This window comes from Castor canadensis, chromosome 2 (assembly GCF_047511655.1).
Source record: "Castor canadensis chromosome 2, mCasCan1.hap1v2, whole genome shotgun sequence".
Lineage (NCBI taxonomy): Eukaryota > Metazoa > Chordata > Mammalia > Rodentia > Castoridae > Castor > Castor canadensis.
Window position 1 is genome coordinate 160,371,267 of NC_133387.1, and position 27,247 is coordinate 160,398,513.

Consider the following 27,247-nt stretch of genomic DNA (forward strand, 5'->3'; position numbering starts at 1 on the left):
GGTTTGATTTTTCCTGATAATCTCATCAGAATATCCATGGGGTCAGGATGGCAGGCCAGGATGTCTCTTCCTGGCGAGTGTGGAACAGGCTCGCAAGGGGTTGTGGTTCCTTTGGGGTTCCCCTCTCTTCATGTTTCAGGGCTTTCCTCTTGCTAACAAGGAAATGAGAATTATTAGGGGCTGGCACACTCACGATGAGACTGTGCTGCTTGACATTAGGTCCCCTGCCTTTTGCTCTGTGACCTCCAGCTACATGAACGCTGAGTCCCTGTACCCTGGGCAGAAGCCCAAAGTGCAGCTAGGAGGCGTGGCAGATGGGGAGTTGGAAGCCCCACACAGGGGATAGCCCCTCTTCTCTTTGGCAGGTCTCCCCATTAGTCCTTGGGGTTGCCAGCTAGAAGCCATTAAGATTCTTCAGGCTTTCTCTTCTCCTGGGTCGGGTGCTGAGTCCTACGATGACAGCAAGCCACATTCCTGGAGGAAAACCCCTGCATAGGTGAGGCAGGGGCATTGCTCATGGCCCTGTGCTCAATTCTGGTTACTGGGACCCTGCTGCCCTGGAGGACACCAGGGCTGAGCCTGCTGGTACGGTGGGTCATGGGTGGGAGTCTGTGAAGAAGAGGGAGAGGCTGGGAAGGGCACTTTCCAGTCACTGCTGCTCTGTAGCTCTAAGACTTGTATTTGCACCCAGGGGACCAGGTTCGTGTGTGAGTAGTCACCTGTCTCCCCCAAGGCCCAGCCCTACTCAGCTCTCCAGGCAACTGGAATGTGACTTAGTAGGGCTAGCCTTCCCTTCCTCCTTCCTGTCTTCCTGTGATTTCTTGCCATGTCCTTCGGTCGAGCTTGTGCCTCTTTTCAGATAGTTCTTGGTATATACAGGTCACGTTGGGCACCATCATTTGGTTTTTTATTTTATTCTTATGTGCATACAATGTTTGGGTCATTTCTCCCCCCTTCCCCCACCACCTCCCTTACCCCCCCGACCCCTCCCTTTCCCCCTCATCCCCTCGATGCCCGGCAGAAACTAATTTGCCCTTATTTCTAATTTTTTTCTTTTATTATTCATATGTGCATACAATGCTTAGGTCATTTCTCCCCCCCCGCCCCCACCCCCTCCCTTACCACCCACTCCGCCCCCTCCCTCTCCCCCCACCCCAATACCCAGCAGAAACTATTTTGCCCTTATTTCTAATTTTGTTGTAGAGAGAATATAAGCAATAATAGGAAGGAACAAGGGATTTTGCTGGTTGAGATAAGGATAGCTATACAGGGCATTGACTCACATTGATTTCCTGTGCGTGGGTGTTACCTTCTAGGTTAATTCTTCTTGATCTAACCTTTTCTCTAGTTCCTGCTCCCCTTTTCCTATTGGCCTCAGTTGCTTTAAAGTATCTGCTTTAGTTTTTCTGCGTTGAGGGCAACAAATGCTATCTAGTTTTTTTGGGTGCCTTACCTATCCTCATATCTCCCTTGTGTGCTCTCGCTTTTATCATGTGCTCAAAGTCCAATCCCCTTGTTGTGTTTGCCCTTGATCTAATGTCCGCATATGAGGGAGAACATACGATTTTTGGTCTTTTGGGCCAGGCTAACCTCACTCAGAATGATGTTCTCCAATTCCATCCATTTACCAGCGAATAATAACATTTCATTCTATTTCATGGCTGCATAAAATTCCATTCTGTATAAATACCACATTTTCTTAATCCATTCGTCAGTGCTGGGGCATCTTGGCTGTTTCCATAACTTGGCTATTGTGAATAGTGCCGCAATAAACATGGATGTGCAGGTGCCTCTGGAGTAACCTGAGGGTTCCTTTTTCCCCCCTGCATCCTCGCCAAGACCTGTTGTTAGTGGTGTTGCTAATGATGACTATTCTAACAGGGTGGGCACCATCATTTTTGTTTATCTCCAGGCCCAGCCTAGGATTTGGATGAACCCTTCAAACCCACCCTCCACCCCTGTCCTACCAGAGGTGACTACCCTCCCACGAACCTTCCAGTTCCAAGGCTGTTGGGCCACATCAGGGAGGATGTAAAACAGTAATTTTTAAAAATGTGTTTTTTAGCATTTAAGATTTGTGAATGCCTTTCACCTTCACTGGGCCATTTACAAAATTGCCGTTGAAAGATGGAAGGTCAGAGGGTGCTTCTGACGCAGGTCCTGCCGCCTGCGACCTCCCCCCGATGCCCGATGCAGTGGCTTAGGGCACCTGAGGCAGCTACCAAAGAAGCCCAGAAACCAGGTGCAGCTGCAGCAATTCCTGTGTGATGTGCTCACCTGTGACAAGAAGAGGGCCTGGTATTAAATTCATATGAACCTTAAGGATGTCAAGAAGTGGATTTCTTCTTCTTCTTCACATTCAGGGAAAAACGCACCTCAGATGCCCTGTGATACCAGTTATGTCAGGTTTTCTGATAAAATGTCAAGGCAATACTTGGCTTCCTCCCTGCCTTTCCGCACTGTCTGCCCCTGCCAGAACTTTCACCAGCAGGTAAGAAGGACTCTGCTGCCCTCCTCCGTCCGGGAAGTCATTCCTTCTTGGCCTCTAGCCCAGTGTGTATTGGGAAGAGAATACTTTGAGGGTTAAACATAAGACTTCCTTTTTGGCTGGGGCTGGAATGAAGGTGTGTTACGGAATACTTAAGAACACAGCAGCTCCCCAGCCAGGGAGACCCTGCGGCTGGCTGGTGCTAGAGTTTGGTGTGAAAGCAGCTCATGTCACCTGTGCCACTTCCCATGCTTTCTCAAGTGCCCCTTCTAAAGCCAGGTATGGCTCCAGCTATGGTAATGTTAACAGGTGTAAAATTTTGGGTAACCAGAGCTATTTTTTCTTTATCCCTAATTCACTTTAGTCAGTTCAAGGTTGGTGTGGTACTGTCACCAGGCATGGGGCAGGCATAGGTGGAAACTTGCTGGAGAAGTGAGTGTGTTTGAGCCAAGGGGCAGACATTCTAGAAGAGAGAATAAACAAAGATCGATAATGTGTGTCACTGTAAACACCTCCATCTTCTCACCCCCTAGTCCCCATTAATGTGTGTGTAGGGGAAGCTTAGTCCCTCTGTGGTGTCAGGAGAGACGTGGTACCAGGAGGCCAGCTTGACCAGAGACTCCTCTTTCTCTCTCTTCCCTTTCCTCTCCCTTCTTGCTGACCTCCCCCGCCTTCTGTCATTACCTCTGCCCACCTCAAGCCTGTGGTCCTGCCCCTCTTGTCTCAGAAGGGCCATCTGCACTGAGTTCTGCAGGAAGTGTGGAGCCCTTACTGTTGTGAACTCCTCTAGAAGCAGCTGGGGGTCTCCACACTTCCAGCTGCACAGAGCAGAAGCCTGAGGGCTCTGGGTGCACAATGCTGGGTAGGAGCCATGTGGTCTAGTGCTGCTGGAGGATCAGGGCAGTTCATTACCCAAAGGGGAAAGAGGGTACCATTGATAATCACACGAGGACAAGCTGTCCAAAGACAACAGGGACATATGGATTTCCTACCCAGAGTCCCTTTGGGTTCTGTCTTGTTTTATAAGGCATCATCGCCCCTTCTCCCTTTGGGCTGCAGTGCTCACAGGGGCAAGCAGAGTGTAGGAAGCGGGGCCTAGGACCATGTGGAAAATGTCACAGGACTTGGGGATCACTGCCAGTCTATAGAGGTACTGGGACATTGGGAGAGCTTGCCTCATATGTGCAAAGCCCTGGGTTCCATCCCTAGCTCCGAAAGAAAAATAAATAAAATAAAGGGCCTTTAGTACCTCAGCACCAGCTGGTAGCCAAGTATTGCCATATCTTCTGAGTTTCTTCAAGAGAATTCAAAAATCTAGATCTACATATGAAATCTCCCAGCTTCTAAAAGTTGGCACTTAATTAAAAAAATTAACAAAACACTTTGCAGGCCAAACACAACATCTGTGGGGCCACTGCCTATTTTCAACCTCCGGCCAGACCAATGAATTAATGGCTGTCCTCTGTGTCTCCTGGGCCCAGCCGTGGGAAGTGTCCTCCGGAAGTTGCCTGGACTGACCACAAGGGAGGCAGGGGAGAGAGGAAGTTGCTTGACTTGGCTTTAGCTGATGCTCATTTGCACAATAAATGTTTACTGAGCATGTGTTGCGTTCAGAGCACTTTCTCTGTCACTCTGGGCCTTCTGCTGAACATCTTGGGGTGAGCCATGCCTTGCTCGTGCTAGTGGTCTCTGAATCCCATGCAGTTAGGGTTCCATGCTTCCTTGATGGATTATAGCCAGGACAGGATGGAGGCAGCAAGAGGAGCAGCTTGGGGGAGGACCAGCATGGAGGAGGACCTGAGCTCCAGTTCTCAGGCCCTGAAAAGTTCATTGGAAATCAGCATAGCACAGCAAAAATCCCCAAATGAGATTGTCCTGGCCTGAGGAAAAGCCTGGGGGTTTGGAAGCTGGAGCAGCAGGACCCAGCAAGTCATACTTGTCCTTTAAGGTCCCTAAAGGTCATAAAGAGCAAGAGGCAGAAGTCACTTGGGAGCAGATGCACTCAGCACTGCATGGCGGACCATCTCAGTAGCACCCATGTCCCATGGTGACCTGTCTGCTGGCTTTTCCTCACCAGAATGTCTGGTACCTTGGGGCTCCTCTTGTGGGGAGCCTTAGCTTCCTGAGTTTAGGTCTAATCTGGTTTGTGGCTTATTCCAGACAGGCTCCTAGAGACTACTGGAATTATTTGAACTGGCTGGCTGCTGAACTTGGGGTCAAATCAGAAACTCTGATTTGAGGCTGACTGTGTTCACCTTGGGGTGAGATGGGTGGTACTGGGGGAGAGGCTGTGAAATTTCATTACTGTTTTCTGTTTTTGTACTTCACGAATTTTAAATAGGGGATTAGAGCGCCACCTCCCAGGCAGCTGAGGCTCAGAGAGCGTAAGTAACTTGCTCAGGGCCACAGTGCTGGGCAGTGCAGCTGGGGCCGGGAGCAGGTGGCTGGCATCCCGTGTTCTTTTACCCCATGCCAAGTGTTAGATTTTTAATTTCCTTTTGGCGTGTTCATTTTTCTACCTTATTGTTTCTAGGACTGTCAGCATTCAAATGTTTTTGTACTAGGTTTTTCTCCTGTACGCTTGGCCGGAAGTAGGAATTCATCACCATCTGTGACAACTCCTTGGTTTTTGTGGAGTTGTTCTAGAAACACTCAACCCCGGGCTACACTGGCAGTGAAATAGGTCTTTCTGCAGAATGTTTGGGGACAAGCCACCAATGGGTTTGAAAAAATTTCTTTCAGGGTTGGTGACCCTCTATTCTTCACCTCGTTAATGCCGGCCCCCACCTTTGTTTCCCTCCTAGTGTCAGTCTTAAGTGTGTTAAGTGGTTTTTCTACTCGGTGTCCCAGATAAGAGGTTTGCCAATGATGTCCTCGATCTGCATCCCACCCCCACCCAGGGATCTCAGGCTTCTTGATGGACAGAGTCGACCTCTGCCTCTGAGCAAGAGGCCAGCCTGGAGGTGTCCACAGGCTGCAGTGCCAGCAGAGGCTGCCAGCTTTTTAGGACATCCTACCACCACTGTGCTAGATAGTGCTGACCTAATGACCTCAACATATATGGTGGAAAATGCTTACAAAGTAGATGCATGATGCTCGTGAAAGAGGTTCTGTGGGTCCTCAGGTGGGGACCTGTGTTGATCTGAACACAGGTTCAGCAGTCTGTCTGACAGGAGGCTCACACCCACACACTTGTCAGCTCAATCCTGAATTTGAGCATCTTCCTCATTTTCTCCAGCTTCCCCTGCCCAATGGCTCATTCCCAGCCAGATCTCCCTGCACCAGCCCTCGGACCTCAGCGGAGTGGGTAGCCGTCCCTGTGTGCGGGTTTTGAGATTTGATTTGGTGGCCCGCCTGGCCCCCCAATGTTTTCACTGATAAACACGAGCAGTGGCAGCCAGAGTGCCTTTCAAGCTGTGGAGAAGTGGGTCTGCGTGTGTTTTTGCACAAAGAACTAAATAAGTAAGCTATTCACAAGGCAGAGTTCCAGTGAACTCTTCAGCGTGTATATTTGTCGCACTTTATAGAATGTTTCACGAGCTGCGGGTCGTTGATGTTTCAGTGCTGGTGTTTCTCAGCGTTTGTCCTGCAGTGAGCAAGGGAGGGCACCCGTGGCCCAACTTACTGATTGTTTTGTTACATTTTAAAATTGCGCTTCTGATTGCCTTCCTTCCCATCAGAGTTTAGGGACTTGTTTTTTTTTTTTAAACACACATACTTATTTTGAGGTGTAATTGACATAATTAACTGCACACATTGAGAACATATGGCTTGATGAGTGTGACATCTCTAAACGCCCCTGAAGCCATTGCCACAACCAAGATAATGAGCTTGTCCATCACTCCCAAAAGTTTCCTTTTGCTCCTTTGTCATTTTACCCCCCTGTTTGCTGTATGTTTTCTGTCCCCAGGCTGTCACTGACCCGTCACTATGTATTAGCTGCGTTTCCTAAAATTTTCTATCATTGGAATCATGCAATGTGTATTCTTTTTGTGTGATTTCTTTCGCTAGCATACTTTTGCATGTTTATAGTGATTTTTTTTACCTTTCTTGGTGGTACTTGGGGTTTGAACTCAGGTGTTCTTGAGCCACTCCGCCAGCCCAGTGAATTCCTTTTTATGGCTGGGTTATATTTCATATGTGACTACAAAGGGAGGACTATTCGCCTTCAGGGATTTTTTTCATTTTATTCTTGTTTGAAAAGTTCTGTGGTGGTTTTTGTCTTATTTCTATTTATGGGGGTATTTTTCTTTTTGGAAAGAATAAATGTTTGTTTAGCTCTCATTTAGCCCTCCATTTTCACTTAATTAAATCAGTGAGTGTGGTGTCTACTGTGTCTGCTGTGTGCTGGGCTTGGTGGCACTTGCAGGGCACAGTCAGTGGCTGATTGTTCATGAGGCAGTCAGAAGTGAAATATTGACATGCTGTAGGTGTGAGGGAGCCACCATGCTTTTAGACCGTAATAGTGTTATCTCTGCACGAGGTCTTGCTGCTGACCGACTGTCACTGCCTGATACTAGTTTCCCACTCTGCAGAGCCTCCTGGCAGACCTGCCCTTCCTGGCTGGGGGCTGAGGTCTCGAGTCCTACTCCTAGCAAGTGAGCATTGTATGAGTGTCTGATGTACCTTGGAGGTCCTTTGTCCTCACACAGCCAGGCTCTGGGGTCTGCCATGGGGATCTCTTCTGGTAGGAGTCAGAGTGGGATGGGATTTCCAGAGGAGATGGAGATGTGTTCCCTTTTCCGTGCTTCATCAACGTTCTCCCATGAGAAGAGAAAAAAACAAAACAGCACAGTGAGCCTCATGTTCATAAGGACAGCTTGTCAGAGAAGGGACCTCGTAGCACCTGGCCCGCCTGACCATTTTCCAGGTGAGGAAGCAGACATTCAGAAAGTAGGAATAACACCCACTTACTCATGTCAGAGCTGGCTCTTGGAAACCCAGGGCCAGCTGTAGACCTTCACTTGCTCAATCTGAGAGTGGCAATTTCAGGAAGGCTTGGCAGAATTTGGTAGAGCTGGGAAGGAAATTGACTTGGTCAGCTGGTACTCCAATCTGCTTGTATCATTAAAAAAAAGGCAATAAAGTGTCCCCAGATGATGTTTCTAGAATATTCTTAAATCTCACAGACTCCTGTGTGGCAGTGTATTCCAAGCTTAACTGTAAAATTCAGGGTTGGATGCCCTGGATTCCTTGGTGTGAGAAGGAAAGGCGAGAGATAACATAGGTGCCCTTGACCTGTTCTTCTTGCTCTCAGAGTCTTAAAGGTTTCCTGGATAGGTCTGTAGTCTTCTGCCTCTTTCAGAAGAAGTTGGGAAGATGAGAGACTTCTTCTCCATCTCTCTTCCTCTTGCCCATTGCAGGGATCATGACAGGGTAACTCCAGTTCAGTTGGGGTGGTCTAGGTATGAGGTCACACCTGATCCATGAAGCACTTCCTGGTCACCAGCAGGCAAAGTTTGCAGAGTGCTACCTGCCAGGCCCTCCCTCCATTCTTCACTCTTTCCCAGGAGCCTGTTTTCTGTCCTCAGCCCTTGTTTGACGTACCCCTCCCTGGTTACTGGTGCCCCAGGCCCCAGCGGTGGTGGTGGGGCTCTGGGCTGTCTATTGGGCCTGGACGAGGTGTGTGGAGGGTGGGAAATGGTTGCTATTCCTGCCCTTGAGGGACCCTGTCCTTTTTCATGGCCCCAGTGGCTTTGTGCAGTTGTCCTAACATCTGCATTTCAGTGGCTTTGGGACTGTGGACTTCTGGAGTAGAAAGAAATACTGTGGTTCATTCAGAAGGGTCCTTGAGCAAATGTCCCCTCCCAAGCTCCAGTTTCCTTATGAAAAAGGAGATGATGAAGAAATGTCCCCTGCTCCCAGTTTCTGTGGTTCCTGAACCTGGAGTATCCCCCAGGGCTCCTTTGCATTCATTCAGTCTCCATGCCGAGGTCAGATCCCACGCAGCTCACAGCTGTGACCCTCCCCCCATATCATTTCCTGACCTTGAACTTGAGGCCTGTTGCTCTGCTGCTCCCTCACCCTTTGGTGTGAAGCAGTGTCCTCTGCAGGAAGTTGTTTGTATCAGCTTAATTCCCTGACAGCTAACTGCCAGGGTTTGCTGAAGTGCTATCACATTTGAGTTTCCTGGCTTTTGCTGGTAACATGCAGGCAGGGTCAGAGTTCTAAAGCTTCCTCTCACCCTTATGTCTGTGGCTCCATGTATAGGAGAGAGGTCTTGTTTTAGGAGTGTCCTGCAGCTCTGCAGCTAGGGGTGATTCAGGTGTGTGTTCTTTGTGACAGGTGGTGGAGGAGCGTGGTCAAGGACACATTTAGACTCCTTCATACCTAAAGCACTGTCTTTCCCTGGTACCTGGGAGCTAGCAGGTGCTAGTGGTGTGGAGACCCTGGAGATCAGGTGAGCACAACATTTTTAGACTCGACACACAGACAGAGGTGCACTTGTTAGTGGGCATCTCAGCCAGGTTAAGGATCCAGATACCCCTCCTGATCAGCATCCCATGTTCTTGTCTGCTCCAAGATGTACCCTCAGAGGGCTGCTTCGTCTAGTGCCAGTAAAACCTCCAGGTGCCAACTATTTTTTGAGCAGGTTTTTGTCTAATGTCTGTCTACACCTTAGCCACAAATGACATAGTCTCCTTGACATGGCTAGTGATGTCAGTTTAGCTTCCTGCACTTCCCTACCAGCTTCTTTAGCCCACCTGATAGATACCCGTGGTGGTCCTTTCCCTGCTGTTCCCATGGTGCCCCTCAAGGCCAGCTGGCTGGACTTTTTTTTTTTTTTTCCAGTACTGGGGATTGACTTCAAGGCCTCATGCTTGCTAAGCAGGTGCTATAGTATTTGAGCCACACCCCCAATACTTTTCTTGCTTTTCATTTGTTTTTCAGATAGGGTCTCCTGCTAACTTTGCCCTGGCTGGCCATGGATCTTAATCCTTCAATATCGCTACCTCTTGAGTAGCTGGGATTACTTCTACCCCAGCCAGACTGAAATTTCTCTATCTGTCTGTGTATCTATCTATCTATCAGCATGCTATTGTTGTACAGGGGGTACATTGTGATGTTTACAGAAGTGCTTACAATGTATTTTAGATTCACCCCCTCTTCATTCCATTTATCCTCCTTCCCCACTTCTTAGAATAGTTTCAACAGGTCTCATTGTTCCATTTTCATACATGATGATATAATATTAACACCGTATTCACCCTCATTCACCCTTTCCTTATACCCTCCCCCCTCCCACTGGTATCAGCCTCCAGACGGGACCTGTTTTACCTGTCCTCCATTTAAAAAAATTACCATGTTATTGCTGTACTGGGGGTATGTTGTGACATTTACAGAAGTGTTTACCATATATCTTAGTCGAATTTACCCCCCATGATCATTCTCCTTGTCCCCCTCCCCCCATTCAGGCTGAACTTTGTTGGCTTCATAATGCTGAAGGATGGCCTGAGGTTCTTGGGATGTCGTACATCTTCTAAGCATGGTAGAGTTTAGTGGGTTGTTGATGTGCAGTGGTAATTCCATGGCCATCACCTACTACTGAATAAATGTGACCTGCCAGCCCCATGTTCCACCAAGGGCACAGATCAAGTTCAGCAAAGTCCCCTCACCTGCAAGGAGTCCCTGGTCTCATTGGACAGGGAAGCCCAAAACACAAAGAAGTGTGTTCAGCACTAAAAGATGGGGACAGTCAGGACTATAAGACTCTGGAGGGAGGCCACTGGGAAGGAGAGTCACAGGATGGGACACCAGCTCTCAGTGGGGCCTGGGTGGACAGGTAGGTAGAGGGCTATCAGGGCCCAGGAGCCAGGGAAGGGAGCTGTGCTGAGAGCCTTTCTGTGTGGTGATTGTAGCTGCTTTAGGGATGACTTTTGGCCAAGAGTCATTGAGCTAATGAGGCCAGCTTAAGCAGGAGGGCCATTGTCACCCTGCCTTTGTAATATCCTCCTGGCCTATCTGAAGTCCCCAATCCTTGTTTGTTTGGAACTCTCCTGTCTTCCTGCCCAGAGGGGTATTTTGCTATCTGAGGTACAATTGCCCCCCAGTAAAGCACAACCTTTTGTTGAGGTACAATGGGAAGCCTGTACCCCCAGACAGAAAGGAGTGCTGCCTACCTGGACCCTGGTGCAGAACATACAGGATGCTCATTTTTTGTCACCATTTTGGATGAAGCTATTTCTGTAAGCCTGTGAAGCTTTGGTCCAGAAGGAAGCTGGATGTGTGAGAACTCTAGCAGTGGGTGCTGTGTCACCTGTGGACAAAGGCAGTCATATGACTTCATGCAATTTACATTATGTCTAAGAACTGGTCATTTCTCTCCCCTCCCTTAATTCTAGCTGCCCTGCTTTCAGCCCCCTGTGGCTGATGACCTGGAAGGTTTGAGAAGCCTAAAGGCTTTGGGCCTCTTTTAAAAATAGGGAACAAGGGCTGGGATTGTAGCTTAGTTGTAGGACACTTGTCTAGAAGGAGCAAAGCCCTGGGTTCAATCCTTAGCCCTGCCTAAAATAAAGAAAAATAAGAAGAAAAGGAAATAGCTGGAAATGGTAGGACTGAGGTGTGGGAAGTCCCCTTCCCAGCTGTATTGTGTGGACTTTGTGAGAACACCTCCTCTGAGTTTGAATGTCACTAAGCTGCCCCGTCACTTGCTTGTTCTGTAGCACTCAGGATTTGTGTTATCTCTCTGGCCAATGAGTCATAATTAAGGAAGTCAAAACTGTGCAATTAACACAAAACCTCCCCATTTGCCCTCTTCACCTTCCCCGCCAACACCCCTAGTCACGAATGCCTGCCTGACATTTTCTCTTAAGTCTTTGGAAACTTTAAGATTCGTTTTGCTACAACAAGGCAGCCAGTTATCATCGTCATCACCGGGTTCCACTTGGCCTACCCTAAAGTCTGTGAGAATCTTCTCCAGGAAAAAAAAAGAAAGAAAAGAAAATCCCACCCCCAAGCGTGCAGCCTGCCCACGGGAAGTGATTCACGGTGCGATTCATGCGAACCTGAGGGCAGGAGGTGGGAGGCTGGAGCCGGCTGGGAAAAGGCAGAGAGGAGACTCAGCCCTGAATGGCTCCGGCTTCGTGGAGGAAAGTGGAAAACAGAGTGACTAAGAGTCCTGTAATAGGAGTTGTTTGTTTTGTGAAGTGAACTAATATTGAAGTCCACTGGCAGATAAGACTTGAGAAATTGCTTTTGTCAGGAGGTGACTTTTGGAGTCCTGCCCTTGTTTGTAAGAGGCAAAAGTACTTCCCAGTCTTGAGACATTTATTAGTGGAAGTGCCACCTCCAACCTGCTGTCCCCTCTTCAGAGAAGAGGGTCCACAGGCGAGATAGGAAATAGTCTCCACGGGCTCGCTCTTCCTCCTTGCTTGTCTTTCCCCCTTTCCCTTAGTTATACTTTTGATTCTGATAAATGTCTTTCCACAGATACTCACTTTGGTCTCCCCAAAAGGAGCACCGTGTGGTCACAGGGAGAAGGAATTTTTTCATCTGTGGGCTTTAGCCTGGCATTGTATTTTGGTCTAAGTTGACAATACAAACCAATGCATTTCCCAAAAGCAGTTTAGAAACAGTGTTGGCCTGTGAACAACTCTGCTGCCAAAGTGGCCTGAGTCACATAGGATGAGAAGAGGTATCTGAGCCTGCTGGCTTGATGACTCCATTTCTGCCTCCTGTATTATGTGAGGTCACTTTAGGGCTGGGCGAAGTGTGCTTTTGTACTTATCAGAAGGTTGCCAAGGACTGTGAGTGTCCTGAATGTTCCTTAAGTGATCCCTTAAAAGGCAAATTAACCGTCTTCAGGCTCAGATCCCCTCTGAGGGAACGCAAGAGCATTCCAGCACGAGGAAGGCCATCAGGCTGTGTGTGTGGCAACGTCCCCTTTCTTCAGTGAGCGGAGAACAGTCCAGATCTCTGTAGCATCCTCTGTGACTTGAAAGTTCTGTGATTCTGCTGACACTGTCAAACTGGTACTGGTGAAGAAAGCAAGCAAGAAGTTGTGAAAGCAGAGCTGTGAGGTGACAGGTCTGAGGTGAAGTGTGACCTCCCAGATTTCACTCCTGCTTCCTTCCCATGGGGAAGGGACAGGGACGATTGCCTCAGATCCAGAGAAGACCCTCTGCTGATTCAAACACACTCTGTTGCACTCACAGAGAATAGACTTTGGAGTATAACAGCCAGGTTCAAGGCCAGGCACTTCTTGCTGTTTGAGGTGATTTGGGGCAAGTCATTTAACATCATATGAATTTTTCATCTGAAAGTGAGAGCGATGATGTCCGCCCTCCCAACAAGATTCCTGTGTCCAGTGAAATGGTGTGTGAGGAGTGCTGGGCCAACACCTGCTCAGAGGTGTCAACTGCTCTGTGTCCTTGAACTTGTACCCACTGGGGCCATTTCCTTAAGCAGGGGTCCTTGAGGGAAGCAGGGGACATTTTGGCAATGTCTAGAGATGTTTTCAGTTGTAACACTAGGGATGGCCTGCTGCTGGCATCTATGGGAAGAGACAGGACACTGCTGAACATCATGCAGGGGACAGGGCAGCCCATTCTTCCAGAAAGGAAGGACCCTCCAGTCATCCTTAGGGCTGATGTATAGAAAGTCTGAAGCCAGTGTGGAAAAGTCCCTGGGTCCATGTGTTTTCTAGATGATGAGTATCAAACCGAACTGTCTCTAGTGACCAGAAACTACACACTCTGGGCCTGAGCCGGCCTGGGAGATGGGACACCCCTTGGGGCCTGAGAATCCAGTCCTCCCAAGAGGGCAAAGCCCAGTTCCCAAGATCTCCCACGGAGGCTTGTGAACCTGCTATGTGGAGCACTGCCTGGGCCTACTGCTCTGAGGGAAGACAAGGGGAAAGGCCAGTGCCAGCCCTGAGGACAGCACAGGCAGTTCAGTCTGGCATTTTGTTTTCCCCTCAAGCTGGCAGCACTAAAGTGGATTGAAGCACCAAATAGGGACCACTTGCAAGTTCAGGTGGGTCTGGGTGGCCTCCAGCAAGTGGCATCAAGGGCTGTGAAATCCTGTCCCCAGCTCCCCCAGGACCAGTCTGAACTGCAGGAGTAAAATGTGCTCGGCAAGCTTATGTTCCAAACATGCTCAAGGTGTGGTGACTGGGGCAGAGCCTTCAGCAAGACCTGAGTCGTCTACCTTCTGAGACTTTCCTGTGTGACACCAAATGATAACAGGCTGATGTTGGCAATGGAGTTTAAATAAACCATAAGAATCAAAAGCTTTGAAAGTGTCTGCTAATTCTCCTTTCTCCTTTCTTTTTCGTGTGTGTATGTGTTTGTGTGTTGGGGTGTATGCGTTGGGGTGTGTGTGTGTGTGTGTGGTACTCACTGGGGCCTTGCTATGGAAGTGTTATTCCATTGAGCTGTAGCTCCAGCCCCCTGATTTCTTTTTGTTTGTAACTTTTTATTTCAATGTAACTTCAAACTTCATTCATTATCAAACAAGGAGTTGCATTATATATTCTTGACCCAGAACACCAATTGCTCTGTCACTTTAAAAGAAAAACAACATAAAGGCAACTTAAGATCCAGTAGGACAAAGGGAAAGTCTGTTTCATTGTTCTACTTAGCAGGGCAGGATGTGGACATTTGACCGACACCATAGCAGTCAGGGCTGCAGTGCAGGCCAGGTGATTCTGCTGGCTGACCTTGAGCAGGCAGTCCAGTACAACTGTTTCCTTAAGTGCCAACAAGGCATGGGTCTAGGTGCTGTCCAAGCTTCCCCATGATGGGTTTTTCCATGGTGGGTTTTAGGTGGCAGAGAGTTTGCCTAAGTGTCACCTCACCAGAACAAGGACCCTGAACTTTGGGTCTCTGGTTCTCACCTGCAGCTGGGGACTCAGCCCATAACTCACAGCCCAGATCAAAGGATGCTTTGGTTTTACTGTTTCCCAAAGGGATTGGACACTGATCCCGTCCATTCCCCTCAGGAATGGCACTCTGTCCCCAAATCAAAAGTCCCTCCCGGCAGGCAGCGTTTTCAGGGATTTTGAACTTGCTACCCTACTCAGTCACATCACTGAGGCTAGCCATTGCATACAAGAGACAGCCAGGTTCTCTTCTTGTGGTGGCACATTAATGAGTCACAGGAGAGATCTCAGGACAGACCACCTGTGGCTCAAAGGCCATATGAAACCAATGCAAGAGACCCCTCGAGTCCCCACAGAACTTCTTTCTGCCTTCTGAGAAGCTCTGATGGCACGTGCACCTAACCCAAATGTGAAGTTGGTCAAGCCTTGCTTTTACTTCGGAGCAAAAAGAAAAAAGAAAAAGCCCACATGTAATGCAAAACTCAAGATTACTGGAATGCTGAGCCCAGGGCCAGGAGGCAGCCTCCTCCCCAGAGGAGGTTGGTGGTGGTGTGGGGGGGTGACTGTGCTACACGTTCTTGAAGGTAAGGTCCCAGCTGCTGCAGGCGTGACCTGGGAAATGCGAGGGTGAGTGTGTGCTGGTGGCGCTCACTGGGAAATAACCTTTCCTTCTTGCACTAAAACATGGCAGATGCTGGCGTGTACATGTAAAGCTGCAGAAGAAACCAAGATGAAATGGGAGCCAGGTTTGCTTATGGAGTTATTAGTGTACTACCTGGACCACTTAAAAATTACCATTAGAGGAGAATTTAGAGTAAGTTCACATTTTATGCAAATGGCTCTGAAAACCTAGGGGTAGATTGTTCTCCATAAACAAAAGCTGTGAATCAGCCAACTCCTGTAACTGGTAGTATGACCCAGGTTAGGGCTCGGGGTGGGCCCATGAGAGGCAGGGATAAGACTGAGTCACACAGGGTGACTTTGGTTTCTGTGAACTCCAGGGGCCCTAGGAAAGTTGGTTAATCTCTTGGGTGCTCTATTTTTCAGCCAGTATACAAAGAAAATGATACTTGCATGCTTAATGGGAAAACTAGTGGGGGAGCCTGTATATTAGTCAGCTAGTGTTGTGTAACAGCCACACCCAAACCCAGCAGCTTAAAACAGTGATTACTTGTACTCATTCTTCTCCATTTGTTCTTGTGTGTTCTTCCCTGGGCCCTGGTGCCACAGCTGCCATGCATCCCATGGTGTAGGCAGAGGCACAGGAGGACAGGAGGAAGCACACAGTGGCACTCTGTGCCTTTGCTTATATTCCATTGGCCAGGGCAAGTTGGTAGCCCAACACCAAGCCAAGGGCCAACAAAGTACTTACACCTGTGGGAGGAGGCGGTCAGAGGGTGTGGGTGCCAAGAGCAGTGACCAGCTCACCACACTGCAGTCATCGAGTGACCCTCAGGGTGCCTGGATTTGAGCTTTGCCTTTTGGCTATGTGGAGGGGGGTGTACAATGAGGAGGGACTGTTAACAAGATTAGTGGTAGTAACAGGTATTGCTTGCAAGCAAGTCACGGAGAAGGCTGGAGAGAGTGTGTATTCAAATAGGTTTTGCCAGAAATAACTGAGAGCTGACACCTTTATGTTTTTTAACCTGTTTGGCCCAGGTAGCTGGCCCATGCCTAGGCTGTGGTCATTGGTCACTGACTGCTGGGTGAGTGTTGAGAAGCTGGGTTTCCTGATAGTGACACAACCTGTATAACAGAAAAAGCATGTTTGGGTCCCATCCCCCCTCACACCTGCCTCCACTCCATTTATTAGCCCTGGTCTGGGTTTGAGTTTGGCTTTGCCTGTTACAAGTCCTATGACCCTGAGTTCTGCCTGACTTCTGTGCTAGGTAGGATGGGGTCTGCTGGGGGCGCTGTCTCTGCATTGCTCCGTTATAGCAGACTACCCAGCATCTGGTTCGTGCTGAGTCCATCTCCACGTGTTTCTGTAACTTGTGCGCTCTGCTCCTGTCCTTCCACCCATGTCCCCCAGATAGCCATGGGCAGCCGACCACTGGTACTGAGGGCAGGAAGGAAGAGGGTGGGCTTGATGTGGGCCAGCCTTCTTGCCCTGGCAGGCTCCACCCTCACCATGGCCTTGGATTCTGGCTTGGCCAAGGCCTTGGCTGTGGCTCCACCACCATTTTGGGACACTTTACAGGTCCCACTTGGAGCCAGTGGGAGGAAACCTAATTTCCTGCTACAGGAAATTGTTTAGCTAGTGAAGAATATATTTAAAGATTAAAACCTTCTGTCAAAGAGCTTGAGGGAGTTGCTGGAGAAAGAGGTTTGGGGGGTGGTTCTCAATGAGGGAGCCCCTGGGAGTGGGAAGAGGTCTCTGCCATGGGTGGGGAGCCCAGGGATGCTTACCACCAGGAGGAGGGGCTGGCTGGGGAACACAGCAGGTCAGAAACAGACCTTTTGCTTAAGTTCATCTTGTTCACAGTAACATCAGCTCAGAATTAGGACTCAATTATTGGATTTACTTAATGGGCCCAGCGCCCTGGAAGACTTGGGAAGGGTGTACTCTGGACAGGACACATCTGCTGTCTCGGATCCATCACTGCAGCTCCCATTAGCTGGATAACACTGGTGTGTATTTTAGGGTATGGTAGGTGTGGGGATTTTAGCTAAGAAGTGGGGGCATGCACCAGATAACTTCTAGAAACCTCTCAAAGTCAGACTGGGGGTCACATGCCCACTAGCTGGAGAGCGAGAGCATGCCTGTTTCCATCAGCACCCAGCGTGGCAGCCAGAAGAGCTGGCCTGTAGCCACAGCCCTGGTACAGACTTCTGTGTGACCCTAGGAAGTGAGCTTTGCCTCTTGCATGTACGGGGGGGCGGGGGGGGCAGTGAGGTGCAACCTTTGCAGGATTTGCCTGCTTAACCACACAGCGGGGTGGCGGAGAAATGAGGGACGGAGAGCCTTGCGCAAGCAGAAGTCACCCAGCAGACACCAGGCCATGTGACTGTCCTAATCCTGTGCCAGCTCACCAAGGCCCAGAAAGGACTAGTGTTTCTGAGCACCTACTGTGTGCCTTTGCCAGGCACTGTCATGGTAATGAAGCTGTGCTCTTACTGTGGCCAAGGCCTTTCTGCATGGACTGTCACTTGCTCCTCCCACCCAACAGTGCAATGAAGGGGCCTATTTCAGATGGAAAATATGAACACTGTTACATTAAGTGGTTGCTCAAGTTTATATAGTGAGCAGAGTCAGTACTTACATTTTTTTTGGCAACGTGGAGTTTGAATTCAGGGCCTCAAGCTTACTAGACAGGTGCTCTACCACTTGAGTTATGTACCTAGCCCTTTAGGGTTTAGTTATTTTTTAGAAAGAGTGTTGCAGTTTCTTTCACCTGGGTCAGCCTCGGACCTCAGTCCTCCTACCCATGCCTCCCATGTAGCTGGGATTACACAGATGTACCATCATTCCCAACTTGTTTGTTAGGGTGGGGTCTTGCTGGCTTTTTGCCTGGGCTGACCCTAAACTACAGTCGATTCCAATCTCCACCTACCTAGAAGCTGGGAATACAGGCATGAACCATTCACGTTCTGAGTAGCTGAGGTTACAGGCATGAGCAACTATGCCAGGCCTCAGAATCAGTATTTAAATCCAGGTTATTCAAGCCCAGAGCCTTTGATCATGACCACCACCCTGCCTTTTTTAAAAACTGTGATATAATTTGAAAACAAACTGTACATATTTAAAGTGTACAGTGTGATAAGTTTCAACAGGTATATACCTATAAAACCAGCAGGACAAGCAAGATAGCAAATAGAACCTTTACCCCTCTAAAGCCTCCCGGGCCCCTAGGTGACCCCCACCTCCCCAGGCAGCCCTGCTCTGCCTTCTGTCCTGTGGACCAGCTGCATTCACACTCTGAGTTACTCTCTGACTTTACACTCAGATGTCCTGTCTGCCCGCCTTCACACAGCAGGATTGCTGGGAGACCCCTTCACAGTGTGTCATCAGTGTATCACCGTGTTTACCCGTTCACGCACGAGTCTTAGGACATGTGCTGTCAGTTCTCTTGGGTAAAGGCTCAGCAGAGGAATGGGTGGAGCACATGAGGCTGTTTTTAACTTGTAGGAAACCTCTGAACTGCTTCTCAGAGTGTCCCCATCAGCAGCGGGAGCGTGGCCCACATGTGGCACGGGTGGTGGTTTCCGGTTCTGATTGTTGTGCCATGGCACCTCACTGTAGGTTTTCTTTTATTTTTTTCAGAACTGGGAATTGAACCCAGGACCTCACACATGCTAGGCAAGTGCTTTAGCACTTCAACCATGCTCCCAGCCTTTTTATTTTTGAGACAGGGTCTCAATCCTCACCTACCCCTCTGCTGGCATCATAGTCAAAATCCTCCTGCCTCCACCTCCCAGGTAGCTGGGATTACAGGAGTGTACCACCACACCCAGCTCTCGTAGTTTTAATTTGTACTTCTATAATGACTAATGATACAGACATCTTCTCAGGTGTGTGTCTGCCACTTTTACACCTTTCTGTGTAGCACCTGTTTGAGTCGTTCCTCAAACAGTATTCAGTATTCACTTAATACTGAATTTTTGGAGTTCTTTATTCTGGGAACAGGTCCTTATCAGACAGGTGCTTTACGGATGTTTTCTCCAATTGTTGTCTGTTTATTCTGTTAACAATTCAGTGTCTTCCAAAGATCAGAAGCTTACATTCTGATAGGTTCTACTATAGCCACTATCTTAGTGGATTGTGCTTTTGGGACAGTAGCTGAGAGATCTCTGAGTGTCCCAAGGTTACGAGGATTTTCCGCAAAGCTCAAGCTTTGCTGTGGCCCACTGCAGTTGATTTTTGTATAGGTGTAAGGTGTGGCTACAGTTCACTTTTCTTTTTTGGCAGTACTGGAGTTTGAGCTCAGAGCCTTGTTACACTTGATCCAAGTCCCTAGCCCTTTTGGCTTCCATTGCTTTTTTAATAGGGCCTCACATTTTTGTTCAGGGCTAACCTGGACTGTGGTCTTTCTATTTATGCCTCCTGCATGGCTAGGATTACATGAGCACACCATCACACCAAGCTTATTAGTTCGGATGTGGTGTTACTTTTTGCCCAGGCTGGCCTTGAACCACCATCCTCCCTATCTCTGCCTTCTAAATACCAGGATTACACATTTGAGCCTCTGTGCCCAACAAAGTTCATTTTTCTTTCTTCTCAGTATCTAATTGTTTTAGCACACTTGTTGAAAGACCTCTCAGTTAAAATGTCTGGACCTTTGTTGACCAGTCATCCATGTAGGCCACTCTTTGTGGCCTCTGTTAGGTTCCATTGGTCTGTTGTTCAGTCTTGATGCTGTAATCACACTGCCTCAGTGACTGTAGCTCCCTCACTTTTAAGACATTTCACTGTTGCTGAAATAATTCCTGTATCATTATTGTTAAACACAAGGGCCGCCCCTTCTACCTCCCCGGTGGGCCTCCCTCACAGCACCCGTCTTCCCTCACTGTAGTCGGCGCCTTCCTCCAGGGACCTACTGCTGCAGAGCCTCAGCATCTAGCTGGCCCTCTGTTGGGGCTTCTGTCAAACCCTGAAAGCAAATGTGGCCACTTCCCTAATAGGCGGGCATTCCGTGGCTTTGCAAGAAGAGAAGAGCTCAACGATTCTCTGTCCCCACTCACCACTTCCTGCTCTCCCTTTCTCTTGTTAACCCCATGGCTCAGCCCTTTTGTTAGGGCTAGGTTGGAAACCAGCCGCTGTGACAGGCGCACAATGCCCATTGACTGGCACTTTACAAAGCACTTTTTTTTTGGCGGTACTGGGATTTGAACTCAGGGTCTTGCACTTGCTAGGCAGGCAGTCTACTACTTGAGCCATGCCTACAGCCCGATTGATTTCTTATTTATTTATTTATTTTTGGCAGTACTGGGATTTGAACTTCTTGCGAGGCAGTTCTCTGCCACTTGAGCCACACCTCTAGTCCTGAAAAGCACTTTAAAATAACACCAAGCTCCATGAGGCCTGGGGACGGAGCACGCCCCCATTTTACAGATGAGGCAACCGAGGGTCCTAGAGACCTCATTCCTTGCTGGGGTTGCAGAGCCGGGACAGTGGAAGCACATATTGGTCCCAGGTCTTCTGACTCCACATTTGGCAAACTTCCTTCTGTGCCTTGGGGGAGAGTCCCAGGCTGTCCTCTTATTCTGCCTGGTAATTACTGTTTGGAGCTGTAGGGGCAACTTGGTCTGGGGCCCCCTGGGAGGGAGGTAACTACATCCTCCAGATGCCCTTACTCAGCAGCTCCCAGCCAGCCCTGTGACCAGGCCCAGTGCTGACCTTTGTCTGTCTTTCTCCATGCCAGCCCGGTGGCTTGGAGATTGGTTGGATCCCCAACCAACCAATCTGGTTGACTCTGGCTGGCCCCTCCATCATTGAGGGCCATAAATTCTGTTTATCCAGAACCTTCATGGGTGTTCTTGGTCGTGAAGGGACGTAGCAGGACAGCCTGTAATGTCTCTCTGCCAGCCCTGACCAGCTGTTAGACTGATGGAACACTAGGATGGACTTTCTGTGGAAAGGGGAGTGCACACGCACACACACACACACACACACACACACACACACACACACACTCTCTCTCTCTCTCTCTCTCTCTCTCTCTCTCTCTCGCTTAAACAACTCAGAGGCTACTGCTTTTAAGAAAAAGGTGAATCCCTTATCCTGGCCTCCAAGACCCTGTGGTGCTGGCTGTACCTATACCCTTGCCTACTCTTATACCAACTCTGTCACCCGCTACTTGTCACCCCACTGGAGCAGGCCCATATCAGTGACAGATGTATGTTTTTGGAGCAGTGTGTTTCCTTCCATGGAACAGGGCTGTTCTGAGAACTCAGCCGAAAGCTGGTGGGTGCAAGGCCCCCTTTGCCAGCTGCAGGAGGTCTCACCCTCCTTGGTGGCCTGTTTGCTTCTGGATTCTTTCCAGCGGGAGCAGTTAGTGATGCTCTGATCTTGGACTCTGTGCCTGAGGAGGCGGGAGGGACAAGCTTGCTGAGCGTGTGCCAGGGAACTTGCCGGGGGCTATGGGCAGACTTGGGGGAGAAGACAGCCAGATCTGTGCCGCTGACTCTTGCTGCCCCTCCCTGTCTCATCAGGTCCCTGGATGGGCGGCTGCAGGTGTCCCATCGGAAGGGGCTCCCCCATGTCATCTACTGCCGCCTGTGGCGATGGCCAGACCTACACAGCCACCACGAGCTGCGAGCCATGGAACTGTGTGAGTTCGCCTTCAATATGAAGAAGGACGAGGTGTGCGTGAATCCCTATCACTATCAGAGAGTAGAGACGCCAGGTAAGTCCCTGCCACCTGCCATGGACTGGGGCAGTCATGGTCTTTTCTACCTCCTTCTCCCCTCCCTGCCCTGGGAGGGTCTGCGGTGCACTGGGGGCTCAGGGGCTTTGATGCCAGCCTGGCCTGGGCCCTGAGCTCCTCCCTTTGTCTTCCCTGGACAGTGCTACCTCCCGTGTTGGTGCCACGCCACACAGAGATCCCCGCCGAGTTCCCCCCACTGGACGATTACAGCCATTCCATCCCCGAGAACACGAACTTCCCTGCTGGCATAGAGCCCCAGAGCAATATTCCAGGTAGGCACTGGGAGAGAGGCAGCTCCACTAGCTCTCCACCTGTCTGTCCACTCAGCATCCCATCCTCCTCTCTGCCCTGGCCCCAGGCCCTGACTCAGAACCGCATCTCTGTTGGGAGAGGACCCATGGCCTGAGCTCCCCGCGCAGTAATGATGCTTTTCTTGGCATGGAGGGACGGCTTGACCCTTCCGCCCAGCCTCAGCGCAGTCTCATTTATTTTGGAAGTGGAAATAGCAGCTCTGTGTTTCTCTCACCGGCTTCGGGGCCTCGCTGCCAGGGGCGCTGGCACTCGGGCAGGATCCACATAGGCTGGGGGCTGTAGAGCAGTGGGTAAGCCAACTCAGGGTCCTGGAAGCACCCTGGCTTCAGACTGGGAGGGCAGGAGTTGAGGACAGTTTTCACTCCACAGGAAGCAATGGGCTCCACAGCCAAAGAGGGAAAGTGTTTCAAGAAACCCCTCATTTACATGCAGATTTACATGTGAATCACCCAGCGTCATGCCCAGGACATCCTGGGGAGCTAGGCTTGGCCACACTGGGGCCAGTCAGGGCAACTCTTGCCTGTGGGGCAGTCATCCAGCACTGTTCCTTTTAGAGTGTTCTAATTTGGACAACTCCCTCTGGATTGGCTCCTTGGGCTGAGGCTGGCTGTGGCCCATGTCTGTGTCTTGGGTTTAGAGTACATGAAGAGACACACTCTCCAGCCTTTCCTGATCCTTGCAGGTAGCACTGGTCTGGGCTCAGTCATCTACTTCTTCCGACAGCAGATTTCAGAGGGCCAAGGCAGGATCCGGGGCTGAGAGTGCTGTCATTAAACTGCACCCTCCCTGGGAGCTAAGCCACATCCCCTAGAGATAGTGACAACAGCAGCAGATCTGCGTGGGAGATGATGTGGGGACCAAGAGGCAGGCTTGAGGCCATAGCCCTTCAGAGGACAGAGGTGAGGCAGGTCCAGAGGCCTCCCTGGAGGTCTCCTGACCTTGAAGGACGGGACAAGTTAGTCTGGTAGCAGCTCTAGGAAGAGACATTCCAGATTTGCGAGGTGGGGCCATGCATTACGATCCAGGTGGAGCTAGAGGTGTCCAGGCCTGGGCACCTGGGCACGGCCGAGTCCGGGATCTGGTGGGTGGGTGCCCTCACTGAGAGCCAGCAGCACCTCTTACCGAGGGAAGTGGCTCAAATGCATGATGCATTTGTAAAAGGTGTCCCAGGGCCAAACCATGTTTACCCTTTAATGGACCACCTGCCTTCTGGTTCCCAGAGACCCCGCCCCCTGGCTACCTGAGTGAGGATGGAGAAACCAGCGACCACCAGATGAACCACAACATGGACGCAGGTGGGTCTGGCGTGGCGTGCTCAAAAAGTCTGAGATGTGCTGCTTGGCCCACGCTTCTGCTCCATCTTCTCTCTGTCTCTCCTCCCTGCGCTAACAGAGCACCACATGCCGGGCACTGGTCAGAGATGATTGCAGAGACAGGCGAGGTAGTCAGCAGTCACTTTGCTGTCTCACATGTCCCCTGTCACACGAAGCAGGGGCACAAACATAACCATTTAACTTGGTCCAGGAGGAACCATACCTTTCAGTGTGGATTTTCTTCGAGTCGAATCTTAACAATGGGTAGATATTAGTTTAGTTATCTGGGTGGGTGTGCCAAGCAAGAGAGCCTCGTGCATTCTGGGACCAGTGCATAGTGACCTGGTGCATTCTGGTGCATAGTGAATACTCACTATGGCTGGAGCCCAGCGATGTTTAGCCCAGGTTGCTCTGGGTGATTGCAGTACTCTTTCCAGGCAACAGATAGAGGGCCTGTCACATAGGGCTTCAAGTGTGGCAAATCCTCAAGCCAGACAGACTGCTTGGCGTATAGCCAAGGGCTGCTGGGAGCCACTGAAGGCCTTATATACCTCTGTGCCTGGGTGAGGGGTTGCTGGCAGAGGGTGGAAAAAGTGTGCAGACACTTGAAACAGTCCAGGTGAGAGGCACAGAGAGCCCCAGTGGAGAAATGGCCTTTTCCAATGAAGACCTTGGGAGTGACTACTTTTGTATGGCTGCCAAATGTGACCAGTGTGCTTCCATCAAGAGGGGCCTTTGCCTGCTTCTCTGCCGCCACATCTCCAGATGTTTCCCACGTCATTTGTTATGGGACCAAATTGGCTCTCAACCAGCAGCTTCTTGAGCTGAACCCCAGCTGCCGCATGGAGCGTGTGCTTCGTTGTGTGTGGTTGGGTGAGGGGAGGAGGGAACTGCTGAGCAGATGTTCCCTTCTGATGACGGTGGGCACGCCTTGCACACACTGAGCTGCTAGACATGGTGGAGCCACCTGCCCCTACACACAGCCCAGAAGAGATTTTGCAGTTCCCGAGAGAACAAAACAGGCTCACATGTATCGATCTAGCCAGGGCGTCCCAGCACTTCCAGGTTGAGAGCACCTAAGACACGCCCACCACAGCTGGAATGCATTCCTGTGACTGCTGTAAGCTTGCAGCTCTGCAATGCTGGCATGGGAAGCAGGCCAGCTAAGCAGCATCACTCCATTGTCCCTCCAGCTGCTAGGTTTCTTGTCACCCTGCTTTGTCACTTCCCTACTCAATGTTCTCTGTCTCTGTGGAATGATTTGTTACAAGCAAATGTCCAGAGGAGAGGACGGGCAGCCACGTTTCCAATCTCTTTCCTCTGCTTTCTTCTCCCTCCTCATTCTTTCTGTCCATTTCCCCTGTCCCCTCTCCCTTCTCTCCCTGCAGGGCTCTATTGTGAACATCAGTGATTTATCTAAGGGGGAGGTTAGGCTTGTGGACTTCCTTCAGCTAGTCTGTACATGGGTGGCCAATGGTCTCTACTCTCTGTTCTTCCTCAAAGTTACCCATTCTGATCCCAGACTGGTTGCTCATGGGCTTGGCTTCCTTGCCAGGTGAAGTGCAGAAGTGTCTCCAGCTAGTGAATCACTTTGGTCACCTTTGGATCTCCCCTCACTGGCCTTTCAGACCAGTGAGAAGGTTCCACAGCCTTCCTAGGTCTTCATGACTCCAGCCACCACAAAACAGGAAACAAAATGCTTGAGTGCCTACTGTAACGATTAATGTCATGCATTAATACATATATAGTTTTTTGGTAGTAGTGGAGATTGAACTCGGGGCCTTGCACTTGACTAGACAAACGCTCTACTCTTGAGCTATGCCTCTGTCCTTTTTTGCTTAGTTTCCTTTTCAGAGAGGATCTCCCACTTTTGCCCAGGCTGACCCTGGCCCTCAATTGTCTCCCTCTGCCTGCTGAGTTACTGGGATCACAGGTGTGCACCAGCATTTTTTTGTGCATAATCTCACTTAAGTTTTACAGGTCACACAGTAGATATTATCCCCATTTTGTACCTGGGAAAAATTTAAGACTCAGAATGGTTAGAGGACTTTTGCCAAAGCCACATAGCTGACATGTGGTCTGAACGCACCACCGATTCTGGCCCCGTCCCCATTGGATTAGGCCACAGAGAAGAAACCCATGGCTCATCCCTTGCTCACACGGAGGTTCCAGCTCTGCTGGTTGAAATAATAGACCCCTGGGGACAGCTGAAGGCAGCACTGCCTGAGGCTGGGTGCAGGCCTAGACTCAAGGACTGGTGGGTGTTGGGGTGGAGTCAGGCCCCACAGGCTGCTCGTAAATAAGACACTCTGCAGCCGGAACCACACAGGAACAGAGCAGGACAAGCAGGATGTTGCTCTGTGGAACAGAACAGTGCTCACTTTCTTTGAAGGCTGATGCTGTGTGTTTTTCCTTTTTCCTGGGGGTGAGGGGCAAAGAGAAGATCACACAGCATGAATTGGGTAGAATTGGACGTTTTCCCGTGCACCCCATCCTGCCGTGCACGAAGCCTAGTTGTAGTCTAGTTGCTGAGTTGCAGGATTTCTGAGGCAGGCCTGGGAGTTTCCTGAGCTTGGTATTTCTAGGTACTGGAGCTGCTGCAACTGCAGACAGGGCTGGGGACAGCTGGGAAGTGTTAGCCCACCTGTGTGGGGCACAGTCCTCCTGCTGCCTGGGGCACAGTTAGCCTTTCCTGAGGGCAGTTGTGAATGGACTGGAGACAGGTGCTACCTGGCCTAGTTGAGAGGTCTGCCTAAGCCCTCAGGTGGTAGAGGAGACCTCTGAGGTCCCCATCCATTCCAGAGGGGGAAAGGGCCCAGGGAAGGATGGTGAGGACAGGGCAGGAGGTTGGGCTTCTCCTGGGACTCTGGCCTCAGTCCAGGGTTTTTTCCTGCCACTGTGATGAAAAGGCACCCGTCTTGATGAAGTGTTCAGTAATTCAGCTTTCCCCTTCCCCCTCCCCTCAGGATCTTTTAAGAAGTCTCACAACTGTCTCTCACCCCACAGGTTCTCCAAACCTATCCCCGAATCCGATGTCCCCAGCACACAATAACTTGGGTGAGTAGCTCCTTACCGGCGTGCCCTGAACCTCTCCTAGCTGCAGACTGCTGGGGGCCCGCGTGGGAGGGGGACCTGCCCCGGCATCAGCCTAGCCAGCCCATCGGGTTCCGGTTACAGTGGTACTGGGGTCACCTCAGAACAGGGAAACCCGAGAGTAGTGTGGCAGAAAGGGCACTGGCTGGTGGATTTGTGTTTCCCCTGGTTGGCGGTCAGACGTGAGTGAATGAAAGTCCCCCAGACCTCAGGCCTAGGACATAGAGGGGCTGTGGTCAGTGAAGTACACGGTGTGGTTTGGCCCAAAGCCACAGGCAGCTGCACAGACTCCAGCCCCCGGCTTTTATAGACTCGTTTCAGATGCACCTATTTGGATTTGAGTATTTTATCTTACAACAGTGGACCTGTGTTTAAAGCAGTAACATGTCAGGAACTTGGGGGGGAATCAGCTGACGCAGCTATCATCCCTCTGTGTGGGGATCCTTCATGGATATCTGAGCCTTTCATTGAGAGCACTGTGTGTCTGTTTTTCTAATCTTTTTTCTCTTTATGTTATTTTATAAGTAGGGTTCCATATTTAGATACCTCCTTTTTCATGTTGTGTTATCATAAGGAGCTGGCCATTGTTTCCAAACAGCCCTCAGCACTGGGCTGCTAGGGCAGGGCTCCCTGGGAGTCACTGTGCCAGGCCAGGAGCGTCCTTTAGCACTCTGAAGTAGGAGAGACTGCATGGAGAATGTGGTTGGAACCTGTTCAGTGAAAGGCTGAAAACAGATGAGGGGAGGTTTTGGTATTCTGGGCTGGTATTCAGCTCTGTTCGGGCTTCACTACTGGCCCTTGCTTTGTGGCTCTGGAGAAGTAGTTGTTAAGGTCCAGCTGGGGGCACACAGGT

General features: G+C 50.1%; 1 protein-coding gene across 2 annotated transcripts in view; it reads left to right on the top strand.

The window, feature by feature from the left end:
* Positions 1 to 27,247, top strand: part of Smad3 (SMAD family member 3) — a 102,226-nt gene that overhangs the window by 57,042 nt on the left and 17,937 nt on the right. The window contains exons 1-5 of one of the 2 annotated variants that reach the window (XM_074066272.1): positions 16,744 to 16,940; positions 21,462 to 21,655; positions 21,817 to 21,948; positions 23,209 to 23,283; positions 26,308 to 26,358. In XM_074066272.1, coding sequence (XP_073922373.1) covers positions 21,571 to 21,655; positions 21,817 to 21,948; positions 23,209 to 23,283; positions 26,308 to 26,358 — 343 coding nt within the window. In that variant the 5' untranslated portion in view covers positions 16,744 to 16,940; positions 21,462 to 21,570. Of the gene's footprint in view, positions 1 to 16,743; positions 16,941 to 21,461; positions 21,656 to 21,816; positions 21,949 to 23,208; positions 23,284 to 26,307; positions 26,359 to 27,247 lie in introns of those variants that run through there. The other variant, XM_020187059.2, reaches the window with a different exon arrangement.